This window comes from Nematolebias whitei, chromosome 18 (assembly GCF_014905685.2).
Source record: "Nematolebias whitei isolate Nwh7 chromosome 18, NemWhi1, whole genome shotgun sequence".
NCBI lineage: Eukaryota > Metazoa > Chordata > Actinopteri > Cyprinodontiformes > Rivulidae > Nematolebias > Nematolebias whitei.
Genome location: NC_056515.1, coordinates 11,079,925 through 11,098,709, shown reverse-complemented (window position 1 = coordinate 11,098,709; position 18,785 = coordinate 11,079,925). Strand labels below are relative to the sequence as shown.

At 43.4% G+C, this 18,785-nt stretch overlaps 1 protein-coding gene across 1 annotated transcript; it reads left to right on the top strand.

Annotated features, from left to right (window-relative positions):
• The first annotated feature begins 6,846 nt into the window (after positions 1-6,846).
• On the top strand, positions 6,847-17,074 carry mzt2b (mitotic spindle organizing protein 2B). Its single transcript, XM_037691776.1, has 4 exons — positions 6,847-6,908; positions 7,044-7,212; positions 7,288-7,445; positions 16,925-17,074. The coding sequence occupies exons 2-4, from the start codon at positions 7,046-7,048 to the stop codon at positions 17,071-17,073; spliced, it is 474 nt and encodes a 157-aa protein (XP_037547704.1). The 5' UTR covers positions 6,847-6,908; positions 7,044-7,045; the 3' UTR covers position 17,074.
• Positions 17,075-18,785: the final 1,711 nt, after the last annotated feature.

Sequence of the window (18,785 nt, the reverse complement as noted above, 5' to 3'; positions counted from 1 at the left end):
CGGAGCAGAGAACAGCGCAGGCGCAAGAGGACAATCCCCCGGCCACTTCCGCAGTCGTCTGCAGAGATACATACTTGCTAGCGTCTCTCCCAAAGTCTGCGTTTACTTTGATCCGTGTCTCAAGTTTTAATGTTAAATGTTTTGATATATTTTCTGTTTTCAAATATAAATTTTGTAATAATAAATTCACTTCTTTAAGTTCATTTTCGCCACTCTGGAAAGGAAGTTATTGTCGCAAGATGCTGTTTTAAAATTATGACAAAATTGAATTATTATAGTCAATGTTCTGCAGTTAGAAAAATCTAACAAGGTTAAGTCAGGTCATCTGGATGGATTCTTCTTTGATGAAACGTTTCGTCTTTTATCCAAAATACTTTTTCAGTCTGAAACCCAGCAAGAAAACTCAGTCTTATAAATAGCTCCATGTCATAGTGGACCAACCAGTCTGCTGCTGAGAGAGGAAAGTGATTTGATGGTTTTCCAGAATATTTTAGGGTCATTTAGATCTTTGGAGGTCTCAGATGAAGTACCGTATTTTTCGCTGTATAAGCCGCAGGTTTTTTTTTTTTGCATAAATTAGCATGCCCTGCGACTTATACTCTGCTCACATATGATTGTGCAGCTTCCCATCCAGGCTGTCACATTGTAAAGTTTGCAGATGATACAGCAGTGGTGGGATGCATCACAAACAATGATGAGTCCAGCTACAGGCAGTAGGTGGAACACCTGGAGAGCTGGTGCAAAGAGAATAACCTTCACATCAACGTGAAGAAGACAAAGGAGATGATTGTGGACTTCAGAAGGAATAAACACACCTACTTCCCCCTGAACATAAGAGGATCTGTGGTGGAAGTGGTCTCCAGCTACAAGTACTTGGGTGTGCACGTGAATAACAACCTCAGCTGGAGCAACAACACCACCAGCCTGATCAAGAAAGCTCATCAGAGACTCTACTTCCTCAGAAGGCTGAAACGAGCTGGTCTGGGAAGCTCAGTCCTCACCTCCTTCTACAGGTGTGCAGTGGAGAGCATCCTGTGCTCCAGCATCAACGTGTGGCATGGAGGCTGCACAGCTGCAGAAAGAAAAGCTTTGCAGAGAGTGGTGAAGGCTGCACAGAAGTCTGGCGGAGTCGGTCTCCCCACCATCACAGACATCTACACCTCCAGATGCAGGAAGAGGGCCACCTGCATCATGAAGGACCCCACTCACCCAGCACACACACTTTTTGCCCCACTCCCCTCAGAAAGGAGGTTGAGGAGCATTAAGTGTGGAACCACTAGACTGAGGAACAGCTTCTACCCTGAAGCTGTTAGACTCATGAATTTCTAACCAGAATAATCACTGTGAAAAATCACATCATGTTGCTGCTGATCTGTTTCAATGTTGATGTGTTCATGCATGCTCATCCGCTCACACAGATACATGTTCATGTTTGTGCTGATGTTCGACGTAATGTTTTTATGCTATTAGTGCTTAGTGTATATTTAGTTGATATTTTTCTTAGTTCATATCTTAGATGTTATTACTGTTTTTCTTTTACATTTTATTGTTGGATGTAACTGGGACCCTGTGTACATAATTTCGCTCCACCACATGAGGTGCGAATGACAATAAAGAAACTCTGACTCTGACTTATACAGTGAAGTGACATATTTATGTTTTTTCCACTTCAGTAGACATATTTGGACCGAGGCAACGTTTACGGCGGCAAGTACGGTATTTGCGTTTTGCAGCTTTGACGGAAGCTGTATCCGCAGCTGTCGAAAATGCAACCAATCGGTGTCTGAGCCAGAATGTCTGGCTGTAGCCCAAAGCTGATCTCCCCTGTGTATGAGGTCAGTTAACTCAGGAGTAAACCAGAGGCTGTCACGTCCTTTTATTCTGAACTGGTGAAAAAGGGCACGTTTATTTATGTAGCAGTATAGAAATACACTGTACAATGCTATAAGTCACTTCCGGTTCAATGAGGTGAGTGGAGTATAAAAGGCGACAGCAATTCATTCTGGCACTTTGTTTCCTCTTTGTGCTCCCGCTATGTTGCTCACAACCAGTGTGGGGTTTGGTTGCGGTTGAGTGGCAGATCACAGGTGTGGTGCGGGCTGTTCTGGCCTTTGTTGTGAACACCAGCTTGCTGCTTTCCTCATGCTCCTTCCGTGTCTGTGTGTGTGTCTGCAGGTTTTTGTACAACCTCTGGCCAGCTGATTCTGGACCACTGCTGGTTTGTTTCACTGGATTTCTGTAACTAACTGTCTCCAGATGCCAGTGGCTATTTTTCTGGATTTCTGCAAAATTTTTTTCATTGACCCTTTATTTATTTATTTATTTATTTATTGTTTATTTGATAGGGACAGATACAATAAACACAGATCAAAACAATCTAATGCCTGCATCATATCCATCCATCCATCCATTATCTTTACCCGCTTCTTCCATTTTGGGTCACGGGGGTCGCTGGTGGCCATGTCCAGCAATCACTGTGCGAGGGGTGGGGTACACCCTGGATGGGTCTCCAGTCCATCACAGGGCCACATAGAGACAAACAACCATTCACTCTCTCACTCACACCTAGGGACAATTTAGAGTTACCAATCAGCCTAACATGCATGTTTTTGGTCTGTGGGAGGAAACAGGAGCACCTGGAGAAAACCCACGCATGCACGGAGAGAACATGCAAACTCCACCCAGAAAGGCCCCTGGACCGGGGTTTGAACCAGGGACCTGCTCACTAAGAAGCAGCAGCTCTACCAGTTGCGCCATCGTGCTGCCCTGCCTGCATCATAGCCAAAGCTAATTCGCAACACCCGTCCCTAGATGGGCCTTTAACAGTTGGTTAAATGAAAAGTTAAGATCAATAGTAAAAACCAAATTAAAATTATATATATTTATATATAAAAAAACAATGTATTTAAAACTACTGAGTTAGAACAATTACAATATTTAAAAATGAGTACAAATCTGGTTCATCTTTAGCCAATTCTTAAGCCTTGAAGTGAATATTTTAGTGTCAGTTATGGTCTTAAGATCAGCTGGTAATGAGTTCCACAGCTTACAGCTCCTGACAGAGAAGGCTGTCTGTCCAAACTTGTCCTGTAAAATGGTACTTCAGTCATGATTTGTGGAACTTCTAGTGACTCTGTTGCTGTTCTGTCTCTCAGCAAATGTAAGTAATGGCTCAGGTGCTACACGATTGTTGCATTTATGAAACAGTTTAAGAAAACAAAAACTAATAAAGCTATCAAAGCTCATTAGATTATATTTTTTAAATAATGTTACAGTGGTGATAGCAGATTGGCTTTAAATCCATAATTTTTACGGCCCGATTGTATAAAGAGCCAATGTGTTTGATTGCAGTTGGAGAGGCCTGAGCCCATGCAGTCATGCAATATGATATGTGACAAACAATCATAGAACGCATATATAGCAGAGCCGCCTGACTTGGTATATAGTTTCTACTTAGTTTGAAACAATTAATATTACTTCGTATTGTTTTTGAAATTGTCTTAAATGTTCATTAAAAATTCAAGTTGAGGATCTAGCACAAAGCCAAGGTATTTAAATTCAGCAACAGACTGATTTTTTTTATTTTGTAAACGAACATTAATTTTTTTCTTTTAAACCAAGTTTTCTTATTGAGAAACACATGGAGACTGTTTTTGAAATGTTCAGAACTTTGCTGATTTTGCATGAGCCACTGTTAGATGTCAGACATACAGTTGGATAATACCTCTGCAGCTTGTTCTGGTGACTTAGCAGGTGCATAAAGAACTGCATCATCTGCATAAAGTTGACAGTTGACATCTGAGCAGTGCCTAGGCAAGTCGTTTATGAAGAGACTAAACAGCAAAGGGCCAAGTATCGAGCCTTGTGGGATGCCCTTTTGTAAGTTCAAAAATCCAGATATGTTTTGATCTAATTTAACACAGTGAGCTCTGGGCTGAAGATAATTCAATTCAATTCAAAAATACTTTATTAATCCCAGAGGGAAATTAAATGTTGTTGTAGCTCATTTTCCTTGTTTCATAAAAGAGTTGTTCTAGATGTTGATGGTTGTGGGCGGGAAGGATCTCTTGTGATGGTCCGTCTTATAGCAGATCTGAAAAAACTGGCCACAGATGTTGATCCGTTTACTTGCACTTGGTTGGCCTCCTGGGCTTCAGGATCACCTGAATGTTGGGCAGAAATCCTCCCAGGGCAATGGCCACTCCTCCCAGCAGCTTGTTGAGCTCCTCATCGCTGCGGACAGCCAACTGTAGGTGCTGATGGACGATCCTGTCCTTCCGCTGTCATAAGTCGTGTTTCCTGCTAGTTCCAGGATCTCAGTGGTCAGGCACTCGAGCACAGCTGGCAGGTAGATGAAAATGCGTCCACAGAACATCCTTTTCAACTCATTTGAAATTTAGGGCTGTAGTTGAGATATTACTTGAGCTTTTGAGATGTTAATCAGCTGGTGATGGTTGTAGAAACTGCCTTGTTGCCATGGTTACGCATCATAACAAATGTCCAAAACTAAAAAAGTTTCCGTAAAAATCCTTCCAGCTGCACAGCATCTGATACCAGAGGAAACAATCATCCAAAAAATGTGATTTACATCCAGAAAAAGAGGAATTAAAGTTTCCAAAAGCAAAATCTCAGAATGAAAGTAACAGAGCTGCTCCAACATGCAGCCACCTTGAGCGGCGCAGTTCTAGAAGATGTAAACCAGCTTATTGCATCCACTGAAAAAATTAATTCTGACATTTTAGATAAAAGCAAACCTTGGTTAACCATATCAAATGCCTTTTTAAGGTAGATAAATACAGCACCCATCACATTACCCTTATCCAGGGACTTTTTTACATTTTCAATTAAACAGCAGTTTGCCATTTCAGTAGAATAACCTGGTCTGAACCCAAACTGCTGTGGGTGGAGGAGTTGCCTAGATTCTAAAAACTCAAATCAGTTGTTCTACAACTACTTTTTCAATTACTTTAGATAAAACTGGTAAAATTGATATACAGGTATTAATATAGGTCCTTGGTTCAAATCCCAGTCCGGGAGGCCTTTCTGGGTGGAGTTTGCATGTTCTCTCCATGCATGCGTGGGTTTCCTCTGCATACTCCGGTTTCCTCCCACAGACCAAAAACATGCATGTTAGGCTGATTAGTAACTCTAAATTGTCCCTAGGTGTGAAAGAGAGAGCGAATGGTTGGGGTTAGGAGTGTTGCTCAGGGCCCCAGAGTGGGGCAAATGAGGGTGGAGGCTGGTGTGGGTGTTTCACCTTTTCCACCCACATTTTGATGTTGATGGTACCGGGAGTTGAACCTGCGACATTCCAATCACAGGCCCATCTTCTCTAACCTCTGCGCCACCGCTCTCCTGAACATGCTGATGTTTGGTGCACAGTCTCTGAGCTCCTGGCTCGTGTCTTACTGTGGCCTGGTTAATTAGCCACACCTGGTTTTGGATATTAACTTTTCAATTGACTATCTGATTTAAGTTCCATTGTTTAAGTAGTTGGGCAGCACGGTGGCGCAACTGGTAGAGCTGCTGCCTCTCAGCGAGCAGGTCCTTGGTTCAAACCCCGGTCCGGGGGCCTTTTTGGTTGGAGTTTGCATGTTCTCTCCGTGCATGCATGGGTTTTCTCCGGGTGCTCCGGTTTCCTCCCACAGAACAAAAACATGCATGTTAGGCTGATTGGTAACTCTAAATTGTCCCTGGGTGTGAGTGGGAGAGTGAATGGTTGTTTGTCTCTATGTGTCCCTGTGATGGACTTGCGACCCGTCCAGGGTGTACCCCGCCCCTCGCACAGTGATTGCTGGACATGGGCACCAGCGACCCCCGTGACCCAAAATGGAATAAGTGGGTAAAGATAATGGATGGATGGATGTTTAAGTAGTTTCCTTATTTTGTCAGTTTACTGCCCATTTAATTTTCTGTAAATTATCTTTGTATATAATTTAGACATTTGTTCAGGCTGACATTTATTTATTTTTGGGTAGTTATTTGGTGTATTTTCTTGAATTATGATATATGTAATCTGCTTATTTTTGTTTTCTTTTTGATTATATTTAGTTCAGGGTTTGTGACCTTTACTAATTTTGTTATTTATTTTCCAGTTGCTGAGGTCCGGTGGTGTGCTAGTTTGGGCATATGTTAATGTAGGGAAATGAATTAACAGCCACTCTAGCAAAAAACGTAATCAAGAGAAAGTCCATAGAACAACAAGTCCTATTGAGCAAATCTGAAATTGAACCATTCATCAGGAAATATATGCAAACATTATGGCAGGCGCATTGGGATTTACATGAAACCAGAAGACATTTATATACCATACAAAAACATGTTGGGTTAGGAAGGACAACAAGATGGAATAGAAAAGAAGAAAATGTAATCACTTTACTCAGAACATATATTCAGGTCTCAACCACACTTTGGATAAAATGGGCATCCAATAGGAAAATGCACATATTGTAAAATTTACAATACGTGCATTTACAATGTAAACAGTCAGAAACTGTGGAACATGTCTTCACATTATCTCGGCTCTTGGAAGATAAATCAGCCAGTACATACAGTAAAGTTGTTTTGTTATACCGAGTGGAGCTCATTAATACTACGCCATTTACAAAACACACCGGTTCAGAGATCTTACAAAAATACTTAGAACATCTGAGACAGGCTTGCAAATTTAGAAAACAATTTATTAATTTCCATTTTTATTTATAAAAACTTTTTTTTAAATACTTTTTAAACACTTTTTTCTTAAAATTCTACAGAAAACAAGAAAGGAACTAAACAAATCCCAGGAGCTGCCTGTTGTCCAGATTCCCACTCCAGTCCAGTAGGTGGCGGTAATGCACTTGAAATGGGGTTACCATCCATCAATTAAAACAGAAGAAGAAGACGGTGCTAAAAGTGCTGCTTTCACGGTAACATAACTTCTTTGTTTAAATTGTGTGATATTAACCTAGAGTTTGTGTGGTCTTTTACTTGGAAAATAACGCTCAAACGACGGGGTGCATCCTCAGATCAGACGGATTTATTTTATTTATCGTTTGTTTTAGTGATGTCTCAACAAACACAGCCCTCCGCTCCTGATTCCCCTGCCCTGCTGGTCACAGCGAACGTGCAGAAATACGCCATGAAGAAGAAGAAGGTCCTCAGTGCTGAAGAAAGCGAGCTGTTCGAGCTGACTCAGGCTACAGGCGTCACTGTGGACCAGGAGGTCTTTAAGTGAGCAGGAAGAAGCATCACCCTGAATGTGGTGCGTGATCTGAAGAGATGAACTGAGTTGTTTCTCTCCTGCAGGATCATAGTGGACCTGCTGAAAATGAATGTGGCCCCTCAAGCAGTCTTCCAGACCCTGAAGGCGATGTGTGCAGGTCAGAGAGTAGCTGAAAGCTGCGGGGAGTCTTCAGCTGCTCTCCATGCAACAAGCATGACCACAGCATCTGCAGAGGTCAAAGGTTAGTGTGTGAGTTCAAACTGTCCACCAGTCTTCAGAGCAACATTACAGACATATCCTGATGCATGCTCAATAATCCAGGTAGAAAAATCCAAAAAAGTTCAATCTGGTCCTCTGGACATTCAAAAAAATATATACATTACAGACAGTTTTTAATTTAAATTTTAATTTAAAAACACTACTGTCTTTGAGGAGGGTTCAAGTTAAGATCGTAACAAAGAAAACTGTGTGAATGAACGCGTTTGCAGCTTTAAAAAATAAAACAAAGTCGGAGCATTTTTCACTTTTTTTTTGTATTTGGAAAATAGACTTGATTTTCACTTTTGGTTCATTTAACCACATCAAGCGTTGAGTTTAAGGTTTTATCTATTAGTGTTTGTTGGTTTGTTTGCTTGTTTTAATTTTTCATTACGAACCTTTAGACCACAGATCAACACAGGGCCTGAGGACCAGAAGTAGTCCTTGAGTGAGAAGACAATTCAACAAGTTGATGAAAACCAGCATTTTTTTAATTGAAAGAACTAAGTGACTGAAACAAAAAGTCTAAAATAAGCTCTTAGACATATAGTTTATTTTTCTTTCTTTCGGCTGCTCCCTTCTTCAGGGGTCGCCACAGCGAACTAACTCACACGAAGACTTGGTGATTGTTTTTATGCTGGATGCTCTTCCTGACACAACCACAGACCACTGAGCTACCACAGCCCTTTGTGTGCAGCTGAGAGCTGCTATGTTGGGCACCCAGGGGAGCAGATGGTGGGGGTTAGGGGCCTTGCTCAAGGGCCCAGAGTTGGGCAAATGAAGGGGGAGACGAGTGTTTCACATTTCCCAACCATGATCACAGGCCCACCTTCTCTAACCTCTGCACCAACTCTCCCTTATCTTGGACATATAGTACACATCTAAAACCTTTTAGGCTAATTGAAGCTAAAATGTTTTCTGTTCTTGGTTGGTCATTGCTTGTGCTCCTAAAACTAGACTAAGCGGTTTCCGTTTGTCCGAGAGGACATGTTGTCGTTTCAGACAACCTGATCTCTCCTCGACGTTGTCCGGTGGACAACCAAGTGAAATAGATATTAAAGACAGAAGTGATCTGTGTTCCCAGCTTAGTGACAGACTGCAGGTGAGAGCACCAATCAGTGTTTCCTCGATTATTTTCCAAGGAGGACACCTCGCTACCTTAACCAAAGGTGATGACATGTAATAAATTATTAATAGTAATTAATAACCAAAGTTGAACCAAAGTGGTTCAAAACATCAACGTTACTTTGATCTAAACTTTGATGTTTTGAACCACTTTGGCTATGGCTGCCTCAGAGGAGTTGACGGGGGAGAGGGCAGACTCCAGATCTTATCACCATAAAACTGGTTGGCCCATTATGTTAGTAAGCCACTTATAGGACTGAGTCTGTTGTGACTCATCAGACTGATGAAGTCCTTTGGATGAAGGACGAAACGTTTCAACAAAAAAAGAAACCATCCACAGGACCTGACTTAACTTTGTTGGATGTGTGTTATCTTGCTCTACAAATTTGACAGCTGCTGCTGATTATGACTTCATAACTAGTTTCATGCCTGTGATGCAGGTGACACATTTAACCAGTGATCAGCGTTTAAACAGTCTGCGTTCACCAACAGTTTTGCCATACAGAATATGTATGTTTATGTTGGGGAATGACTGCAGCCTCTTACTCAAGAAGTTATTGAGAAGGCTGCAATAACAGTAAAAGAGCAGTGCATAGATACATTAAGTAAAATTATGGAGCATGGTTAGTGCAGAAAATACACATTCCATTGACACCACCTACTAGATCACTCCACTTCATCGTAATGAAGGGACTTCCAATGTGGAAATGAACTGAATACCAAGCATAGCTAACCAATGCAGGAGATGATCTTCACTCGGTGCATGTCACAGCTCTAACTTCTTTTCTATCCCCTTGAATTATTTCCCCCCCACGCCTCATTTCCTGAAGAAGAGGAGTCTTTGGTCTCTGGAAAAAGCACTACGGCTGCTGCAGTGCTCCACTCCGCATCAGGCCCCAGAGTCACAAGGGTCAACACTAAGATTGTGGTCTATGGCTCCCAAGACGCTAGTCCTCTTCATTCTCAAGGTCCCTTCTGCAGCACTGCCTCCTACCCCTCCGTCTGTCACCTCCACCTCTGCACCCTGTATTTCCATAGCAAAATTAGTATTTTTTTGTATCTACAATATGAACCAAATGCCTTCATTTCATCCGCATGTTGCATCTAAACTGTTTGCATTCAGGTGTGTCTTTCAAAAATCTATGTAAAATTTGAAATCATTGTCTTTATCATGATGCAAAAGACAAAGCATGTGAAATGTGTGCATGTGGAGCAAGACAAGAACTTGCCCTTAGGATTTCTCATTTTCAAGCATATTGCATTACCTTTATTAACCAGGATTAAAATAGAACAAAGAGATTAAGATATTTTTTGCAAGGGTGTCCTGATCAATAGGGCAGTAGCATGTGATGAAACAGTGTTTTAAAATGAGTAACAATATACTGTAGAATAAAACGTGTTTAGACACAATTAGATAAAGTTCCTTGAAAAAGCTTTGGTACCTCTTGAACGTTTCCAAATCTTGTCCCATTGCAACCACAAACCTCACACTTATTTACTTTATTTACATAATTATGAAATGGAAGGAAAATGGTTTTCATATGTTAAACATTTTAAGTTCAAATTAATTCATTTTATTTATATAGCACCAAGTCAAAACAAAAGTTGTCTCAGGACACTGAACAGAAACCTTCACATACATTAAAAAAGCCATTAGTAAAAGTTCTCTATCTAAAGAAGCAGCAGATTGTGTTGAATCTTCACTTCGTCGCAGTCTCATCCTGAGCAAACACATTAAGTGTGGCTAGGCCTGTCGCGATAAGCAATAAATCAATTAATTACATGATAAATGAAAACGATCAACCTCATTTTCATTTATCGGCTTTATCGTTTCTTCGTGTCTCTCTTTATACTGAAGACACCGGATGACAAAAGGCTCAACTCCGGTGCTCTTCACTGACCCCTCCCTTTCTCTTTTCTCTTTAAAATCAATTTTAACCGTCCAAAATTGTGTTTTTGGATCATTAAAAGCAGCTAAGCTGAGAAGCTAAGCTGACAGGCTGACCTGGGGAGAAAACCTCCATCTTGTTGAAGCTCCAACATTCACAGTCCGCCATTTTGAGAACCAAAGAGAGACAGCCCATGTCACATCAAGGGGCCTCCCTCCCATAAGAGATGCACTGCTCGCTCTCTCACTGTCCATCCTTCGATTCAAACTAGAGCTGTCATTTCTAACCAAAACCCGGCTCGGACCGACCCGGATTAGGGCCGGCTAGGCCATTATAATGTGATTAATGGCCGGGGTGATCTCGGGCTTTTACCGGTAATAAGGTCAGGATTAGCCGCGATCCAAGTATTTGATTATATGGCCTGCCGTACATCCACCAGCCGCACGCAGCCATTTCACTGTGAGCTGACCGGCCTTGAAAGAGGTACATAGTTCATTTAAGCTTCAGATGTGACTGTACTGCCAGGCAGCAATCCATCGCCCAAATGGACGTTCATTCTGCCGCTGCTGCCCTCAGTGGACACACGCGACCGACGACTCAAACAGTTGAGATCCCAAAGCAGACGCGTGAGTCAGAGAGCTGTCTGCATGTCTCAGTAATTCAGTAGCATGCAGGCAGAAACAGGGTTTAAATGTTTTTTATAGCCATGAAATTACAAACACCTTTCAGCTCCTAATCTTCTGCCGCCTTCATTCAGCTGCGCGTCCCCAACCGTTAATAACTAATTTTTTTTTTTTTTTCCGGGTTCGGACCTGTAATTACTGTTAATTCGTCTGATCTGATTTTTTTTTGGCCCCTCCCTGGGCTGCCACCTTACCGTGGTGGAGGGGTTTGAGTGTCCCAATGATCATAGGAGCTATGCTGTCAGGGGCTTCATGTCCCTAGTAGGGTCACCCAAGGCAGACAGGTCCTAGGTGAAGGACCAGACAAAGTGCAGCCCAAAGACCCCTTATGATGAGTATAATCTATGGAAACAATATTCCCTTGCCCGGACGTGGGTCACCGGGCCCCACTCTGGAGCTGGGCCTGGAGGTGGGCACGCTGGCGAGTGCCTGGTAGCCGGGCTTTTACCCATGGAGCCCGGACGTGGAATGTCACCTGTATGGTGGGGAAGGAGCCTGAGCTGGTGTGTGAGGTTGAGAGATTCTGGCTAGAAGGAGTCGGACTCAACTCAATGCATGGCTCTGGCTCTGGAACCAGTTTTCTTGAGAGGGGTTGGACACTCTTCCACTCTGGAGTTGCCCCTGGCGAGAGGCACCGAGCAGGAGTGGGCATACTTGTTGCCCCCCATCTTGGTGCCTGTATGTTTGGGTTCACCCCAGTGAATGAGAGGATAGTCTCCCTCTGCCTACGTGTGAGGGGGGATGGGTTCTGACTGTTGTTTGTGCTTATGTGTCAAACAGCAGCTCAGATTATCCACCCTTTTTGGAGTCCTTGGAGTGGGTACTGGAGAGTGTGCCTCCTGGGGACTCCCTTGCTCTACCGGGGGACTTCAACGCTCACGTGGGCAATGACAGTGAGACCTGGAGGGGTGTGGTTGGGAGGAATGGCCCTCCTGATCTGAACCCGAGTGGTGTTCTGTTATTGGACTTATGTGCTCATCATGGATTGTCTATCATGAACACCATGTTCAAGCATAAGGGTGTCCATATGTGCTCTTGGCACCAGGGCACCCTAGGCCACAGTTCGATGATCGACTTTATTGTCATCTCATCTGATCTGCGGCCGCATGTCTTGGACATCGGGTAAAGAGGGGAGCGGAGCTGTCCAATGATCACTACCTGGTGGGGAGTTGGCTTTGATGGTGGGGGAGGATGCTGGTCAGACCTGGCAAGCCCAAACATATTGTGAGGGTCTGTTGGGAACGTCTGGCAGAGTCTCCTGTGAGATGGAGCTTTAACTCCCACCTTCGGGAGATTTTAGAACACATTCCGGGGGAAGCGGGGGACATTGAGTCCGAGTGGGCCAGGTTCCGCGCCTCTGTTGTTGACGCGGCTTATCGAAGCTGTGGCCGCAAGATTTTCGGTGCCTGTCGCAGTAGTAACCCTCGAATCTGATGGTGGACACCGTCGGTGAGGGATGCTGTCAGGCTGAAGAAGGAGTCCTATCGGGCCTTTTTGGCCTGTGGGGCCCCGGAAGCAGCTGATTGGTACTGGCAGTCCAAGCGGCATGCGGCTCGGGTGGTCGCTGAGGCAAAAACTCAGGCATGGGAGGAGTTTGGAGAGGCCATGAAGAATGACTTCCGTACGGCTTCGAGGCGATTCTGGTCCATCATCCGGCTTCTCAGGGGGGAAAGCGGTACTCCACCAACATTATTTATAGTGGAGGTAGTGTGCTGCTGACCTCAACTCGGGATGTCGTGGGTTGGTGGGTGGAATACTTTGAGGACCTCCTCAATCCCACTGGCACGTCTTCCAGTGAGGTAGCAGAGCCTGGGGACCTTGGGTTGGGCTCTCCAATCTCTAGTGATGAGGTCATCAATGTGGTTAAAAAGCTCCTCAGTGGCAGGGCCCCAGGGGTGGATGAGATTTGACGGAGTTCCTTAAGGCTCTGGATGTTGTGGGGTTGTGTTGGCTTACACGACTCTGCAATATGTGGGGGAGTGGTGGCGCAGAGGTTAGAGAGGTGGGCTTGTGATCCGAAGATCGCCGGTTCACGCCCCGGCCCCGACAACATCAAAATTGTGGGTGGGGTAGGTGAAACACCCACACCTGCCCCCACTCTGGGCCCATGAGCAAGGCCCTTAACCCCCACCATGTGCTCCCTAAACAGGTCTCTCTTGAAAATGAGTTCTCGTGGCTCAATGAGACTAACCTGGATAAATAAAGGATAAATGAAAAAATATTGCGTGGACGTCGGGAGCAGTTCCCCTGGATTGGCAGACTGGGGTGGTGGTCCCCCTATTCAAAAAGGGGGACCGTAGAGTGTGTTCCAACTACAGGGGGATCACGCTCTTAAGCCTCCCTGGTAAGGTTTATTCGGGGGTTCTGGAGAGGAGGGTCCATCGGATAGTTGAACTTTGTATTCAGGAGGAGCAGTGTGGTTTTCGTCCTGGTCGTGGAACACTGGACCAGCTGTACACCCTCAGCATGGTCCTGGAAGGTGCGTGGGAGTTTGCCCAACCAGTCTACATGTGCTTTGTGGACTTGGAGAAAGCATTCAACCACGTCCCTCGGGGAACCCTGTGGGAGGTACTCTGGGAATTTGGGGTACCAGGCCCTTTGATACTGGCTGTTCGGTCCCTGTATGACCAGTGTCAGGGCTTGGTCCGCATTGCCTGTAGTAAGTCGGGCTCGTTCCCAGTGAGAGTTAGACTCCTCCAAGGTTGCCCTTTTTCACCGATTCTGTTCATAACTTTTATGGACAGAATTTCTAGGTGCAGCCAAGGTGTTGAGGGGATCTGTTTTGGTGGCCTTAGGATCGCTTCTCTGTTGTTTGCAGATGATGTGGTCCTATTGGCTTCATCAGGTCATGATCTACAGCTTTCGCTGGAGCGGTTTGCAGCCGAGTGTGACACGGCCGGGATTAGGATCAGTTCCTCCAAATCCGAGGCTATGGTCTTGAGCCGGAAAAGGGTAGAGTGCCTTCTTCGGGTCGGGGAGGAGGTCCTGCCCCAAGTGAAGGAGTTTAAGTATCTCGGATTCTTGTTCACGAATTAGGGAAAAATGGAGCGTGAGATCAATAGGCGGATAGGTGCAGCGTCTGCAGTGAATCGAGCGCTGTACCGCTCTGTCGTGGTGAAGAGAGAGCTGAGTCAAAAGGCGAAGCTCTCAATTTACCGGTCGATCTACATTCCTACCCACATCTATGGTCATGAGCTTTGGATTGTGACCAAAAGAACGAGATCTTGGATACAAGCGGCCAAAATGAATTTTCTCTGCAGATTGTCTGGGCTCTCCCTTAGAGATAGTGTGAGAAGCTCAGTCATCCAGGAGGGACTCAGAGTAGAGCCGCTGCTTCTTCACATCGAGTGTAGCCAGTTGAGGTGACTCGGGCATCTGGTTAGGATGCCTCCTGGACGCCTCCCTGGTCAGGTGTTCCGGGCACGTCCCACTGGGAGGAGACCCAGAGGAAGATCCAGGACAAGCTTTAGGGACTATGTTTCTTGGCTGGCCTGAGAACGCCTTGGGATTCCCCTGGAGGAGCTGGCCCAAGTGGCTGGGGAGAGGGAAGTCTGGGCCTCCCTACTTAGGCTGCTACCCCCGCGACCCGACCCCGGATAAGCCGAAGAGAATGGATGGATGGGTGGACGGCTTTTTTGGGCCCGAATTCAACTCTGTCTCATACTGCCATCTGGTGGTGAAAAAATTGTACTACATGCCAACCAAATTAAACATTTTGTCTTACTTCAGGGGGGCTGAACACAAATGCATGCCACATTTTTCATGTTTTGTTTTGGATTTTTTTATGTATATAATCCTAATATTTTACAATTAGCACTAATTAGTCTATCACATAAAACCCTAGTAAAATACTTTTTAGTTTTTTTTTTGTTTTGTTTGTTTTAACTAGGCAAAAGGTAGAAAATGTAAAAATGAATAGACATGTTTTACAGTATTTAACTTTGAAGAAGCTGGAATATATATATGTAAAACTTGCTATTTAAAATTTTAATTCTTAACGTTTCTTATAAAATTCATTTTAAAAGCTTGAAGTCCGTTGTTGCTGAATGAAAAGGGGATTCTCAAATCTGTCTATCCATTCATTTTGTAAGCATGGTATCTTGGAAAAATAAGTGAGGCACTGATGTCCATTTTGTGTGTGGCTGCATCTACATGTTAAAAGTTCACCATCAAAGGGTGCCACATCAAAGCCACCATATGTAAATTGGTCACCCCTATCGTTAAAAAAAAAACAAAAAAAATTGCTTTCTAGTTTTTATATTGCTTTAAAGTAGTTTCCTCAGTTGGAGAGAGAGAGATTAATCTATGGTGGTCAAGTTAAAAAATGTTTCAAAGAAACTATAAACAGAAAACAGTTGTGTGAATGATGATGCAGCAGTTACACTAATAAATTCCACATTGTTGGCAGAAATACTTAAAAAAAAGTTTTTTTATTGCTTTTTTTGACACAAAGAAAAAAGAACAAAACAAAATAAACCCCAACAATATCCCCTCTCACACCGGACCAGTCACACATACACAAATAATCTACATAGGCATTGTCAAGTTCTCAACAAATGACACAAAGGGCTGCCAGGTGTCCCATAATCTTCCTGCAGAACCCTTTAGGGTGCATCTCATTTTTGTCTAGATGGATATGGTACATGATCTCTCATATGCTGGGGGGGGGGGGGTGTGTGAGTCCTTCCAATTGCACAAAATTAGCCTCCTGGCCAAAAGAGAACCAAAGGCATTCACATCCTTTTCATACTTGCTGAAGGACATGTCCACAGGAACCACCCCGAACAGTGAAATGAGTGGTGATGGGTGAACAGTTTTGCCACATATTCCAGAGAAAGTGTCAAAAATAGACTGCCCAAAAGTCTACAGTTTGGGACAGGTCCAGAATGGATGCAGGAGTCTACCTGGAGTTTGTTTACAATGATTACATGCAGGGTCCAGGTGTGCTTTGATCTTGGGCAGCTTGTCTTTGGACCAGTGCAGCCTGTGCATCACCTTGAATTGAATTACAGCGTGTCTCAGACTGATTGAAGATGAGTAAATGTTCTGAATTATCCTTCTCCAGATGGAGTCTGATATGGGTTCCTCCAAGTCTGCTTGCCATTTCAGTTTAAGGGAGTCCAAACTGGTCTCATGGTATGAACTGAGCAGTGTATACATCTTGCTAAAGGCACCCTTTGTATCAAACCTGCATTCCAAAATCTTAGCCACAAAATGTTTAGAGGGGTACAAAGGAAAACAGTCTGAGTTAGATCTCACAAAATGTCTCAGCTGCAGATATCCAAAAAAAACTGTAACTTGTGAATATGAAACTTCTGCACCAGCTGTTCAAAAGAAGCAAATCTACCATCAACATAGAGATCACACTGTGAATGCACTCCCCTCAAGAAATACTTTTTTAACCCAGTGTACTTTTGTAGAAGTAAAAAAGTTTGCTGTATATTTTCTTCTTGTGGTAACCTTAACATAATGGTAGGATGTTTTTAATTCACTTTTTCCCCTTGAGATGATATATAAATGCTTTGCAAATTGCATAAATATTTTTACTAAAATCATTTTATGACATTAATAAGTGTCAGTCAGGTGTGGTGTTTGTGGTGTTCTCTTTTTATTTGAAGATGTGTCTCAGCTTCACTGTGCGTCACCCCCTGCTTTTCTCATTGCCATTTTCTGTGCGTTAAGCGCCAAGTTGCTTGGAACCTGTGAAGTCTGACGATCATTAATTGGTTTGTTCTTTTTGTTTGTGTTTTTGTTTGTCTTTCTAGTAGCGCGCAGTAAAGCTGGAGCGGGTCAAAGCGAGAAGAGTAGAGACGCTCCCAGCCAGAAGGTGCAGAGGCAGCCCAGCGCCACTAGAGGACAGAAGACTAAGAGCTCCGGCAGCAGCAGCTCGTCTTCACAAATTAACTCCACATAAGACTCAGGCTGGTCTGAGACCAGCTGTAAAAATATGTAGGTTTGGTTACATTTTAATAAATGTGTATATTTAATTGTGTTGCAGGTTTAAAGGACTGACTTATTTTATTACTATATGTAAATTTATTTGCTCTGCAAAAGAAAAAATAAAAGGATGATTTTATTACATGTTTTCCTCCCACGTTCTTACCATCAGCCCTGGGTTTTTTTTTTTCCGCGTCATTCACACAGAATCTTCAGCTAACCTTGTTACCCACATAAATTTATGACTTACTTATGGTAAAACTTAGTTTTAAATGATAAACAGTGGGGAATGTTAGGTAAGTTAAAAATGTTATTATTTAAAACAGTTTCTGTATTTGCTAAAACTCCAGCCGTGTGAACTGACGCCCTGCTGAAACACCAAACACCCAGAGTTTTGTTTGCAGCTCATGTGTGTACGAAGACCAGACCGTGGGTTTTTAAACAACCGATGGCTGTTGTTTAGTTCTGACCTTGCTATCCTGCCTCCGTATCAATCTGTCTCCTGTTGCATCTCGTTTAATCATATTTTGTGTCTCTGCTGCGTCAGAGAAGCTGAATCTGCCTTGTTTCCCACACCCACTCTACCTAATAAAATGCGAGCGTCACAGGCGGGAGATCGGACTTCTTCTTCTCTTGACGTTTGGTCGAGCAGAACTCCCACCTCTGCAGACGACTTTTTAAAAAAAACACGCTTGTCTTGTGTGAATTATTTTACAAAGGTGTTATGAGGAAAAAACCCTTTCAGTCTTGATCCTAAAAAATCTGCAGGTCCAGTGAACTTCCACCTTATTTCTTAAGGCTGGCTGCTCAAATCATCACAGTCCCTGTTACCCACATCTTTAATCTTTCCATAAACCAAAACTCCATTCCAGATGCTTGGAAAACAGCCTTTGTTCTTCCTTTGCTGAAGGAAGGTGACCCCACCTCACTGAACAACTATCGACCAATCTCTAAACTCTGCATTTTAGCCAAGGTTCAAGAAAAACTGACAAACTCTCAAATCAAAAATTACCTGGACTCATTTAACATCTTACCTCCACATCAGTCTGGTTTCAGGAAACAAGACAGCACAACGACTGCTTTACTGAAGGTTCTTAATGACGTTGTTGAAGCACTAGACGCTAAGGATTATTGTGCTGCACTTTTCTTAGACCTGTCTAAAGCTTTTGACACTGTGGATCATAACATCTTGTGTCATAAGCTCTCAGAAATCGGTTTCTCAGAACACACCATTGGTTGGTTCTCTATCTCTCAGACCGGAGGCAATGTGTTAAACATAATGGTACTTCCTCCAGTTATTTAACGGTCAACAATGGTGTACCACAAGGCTCAGTCTTAGGAACCACCTTCTTTACAATCTACTGTAGGTCAAAACATCCCTGATGCATCCATACATTTCTATGCTGATGACAGTTGTTTATTGTCGAGCTAAAACAGTTGATAAGGCTTTCCAGCTTTTGAAATCTGCATTCAAGATCATCCAGTCTGATTTGTTACGCCTCAAATTTGTCCTAAATGCCGACAAAACCAAAGGGATGCTTTTTTCAAACTGGAAGTCAGTCCCAGCAGTTCTTCCTCTGATTTCATCCTCAAATGGTGTCCCCATTGAGTTTGTTGATTCCTATAAATATTTGGGTATCTTGGTCGACTCGCATCTCTCTTTTAAGCTCCATGTGGAAAACTTGGTAA

Bases quoted from the DNA above. Each gene is read 5' to 3' on its own strand.
- mzt2b (XM_037691776.1), top strand. From the start codon at position 7,046: ATGTCTCAACAAACACAGCCCTCCGCTCCTGATTCCCCTGCCCTGCTG. The intron at 7,213-7,287 runs GTGAGCAGGAAG...TCTCTCCTGCAG, and splicing joins GTGGACCAGGAGGTCTTTAA to GATCATAGTGGACCTGCTGA. The intron at 7,446-16,924 runs GTTAGTGTGTGA...TTGTCTTTCTAG, and splicing joins AGCATCTGCAGAGGTCAAAG to TAGCGCGCAGTAAAGCTGGA.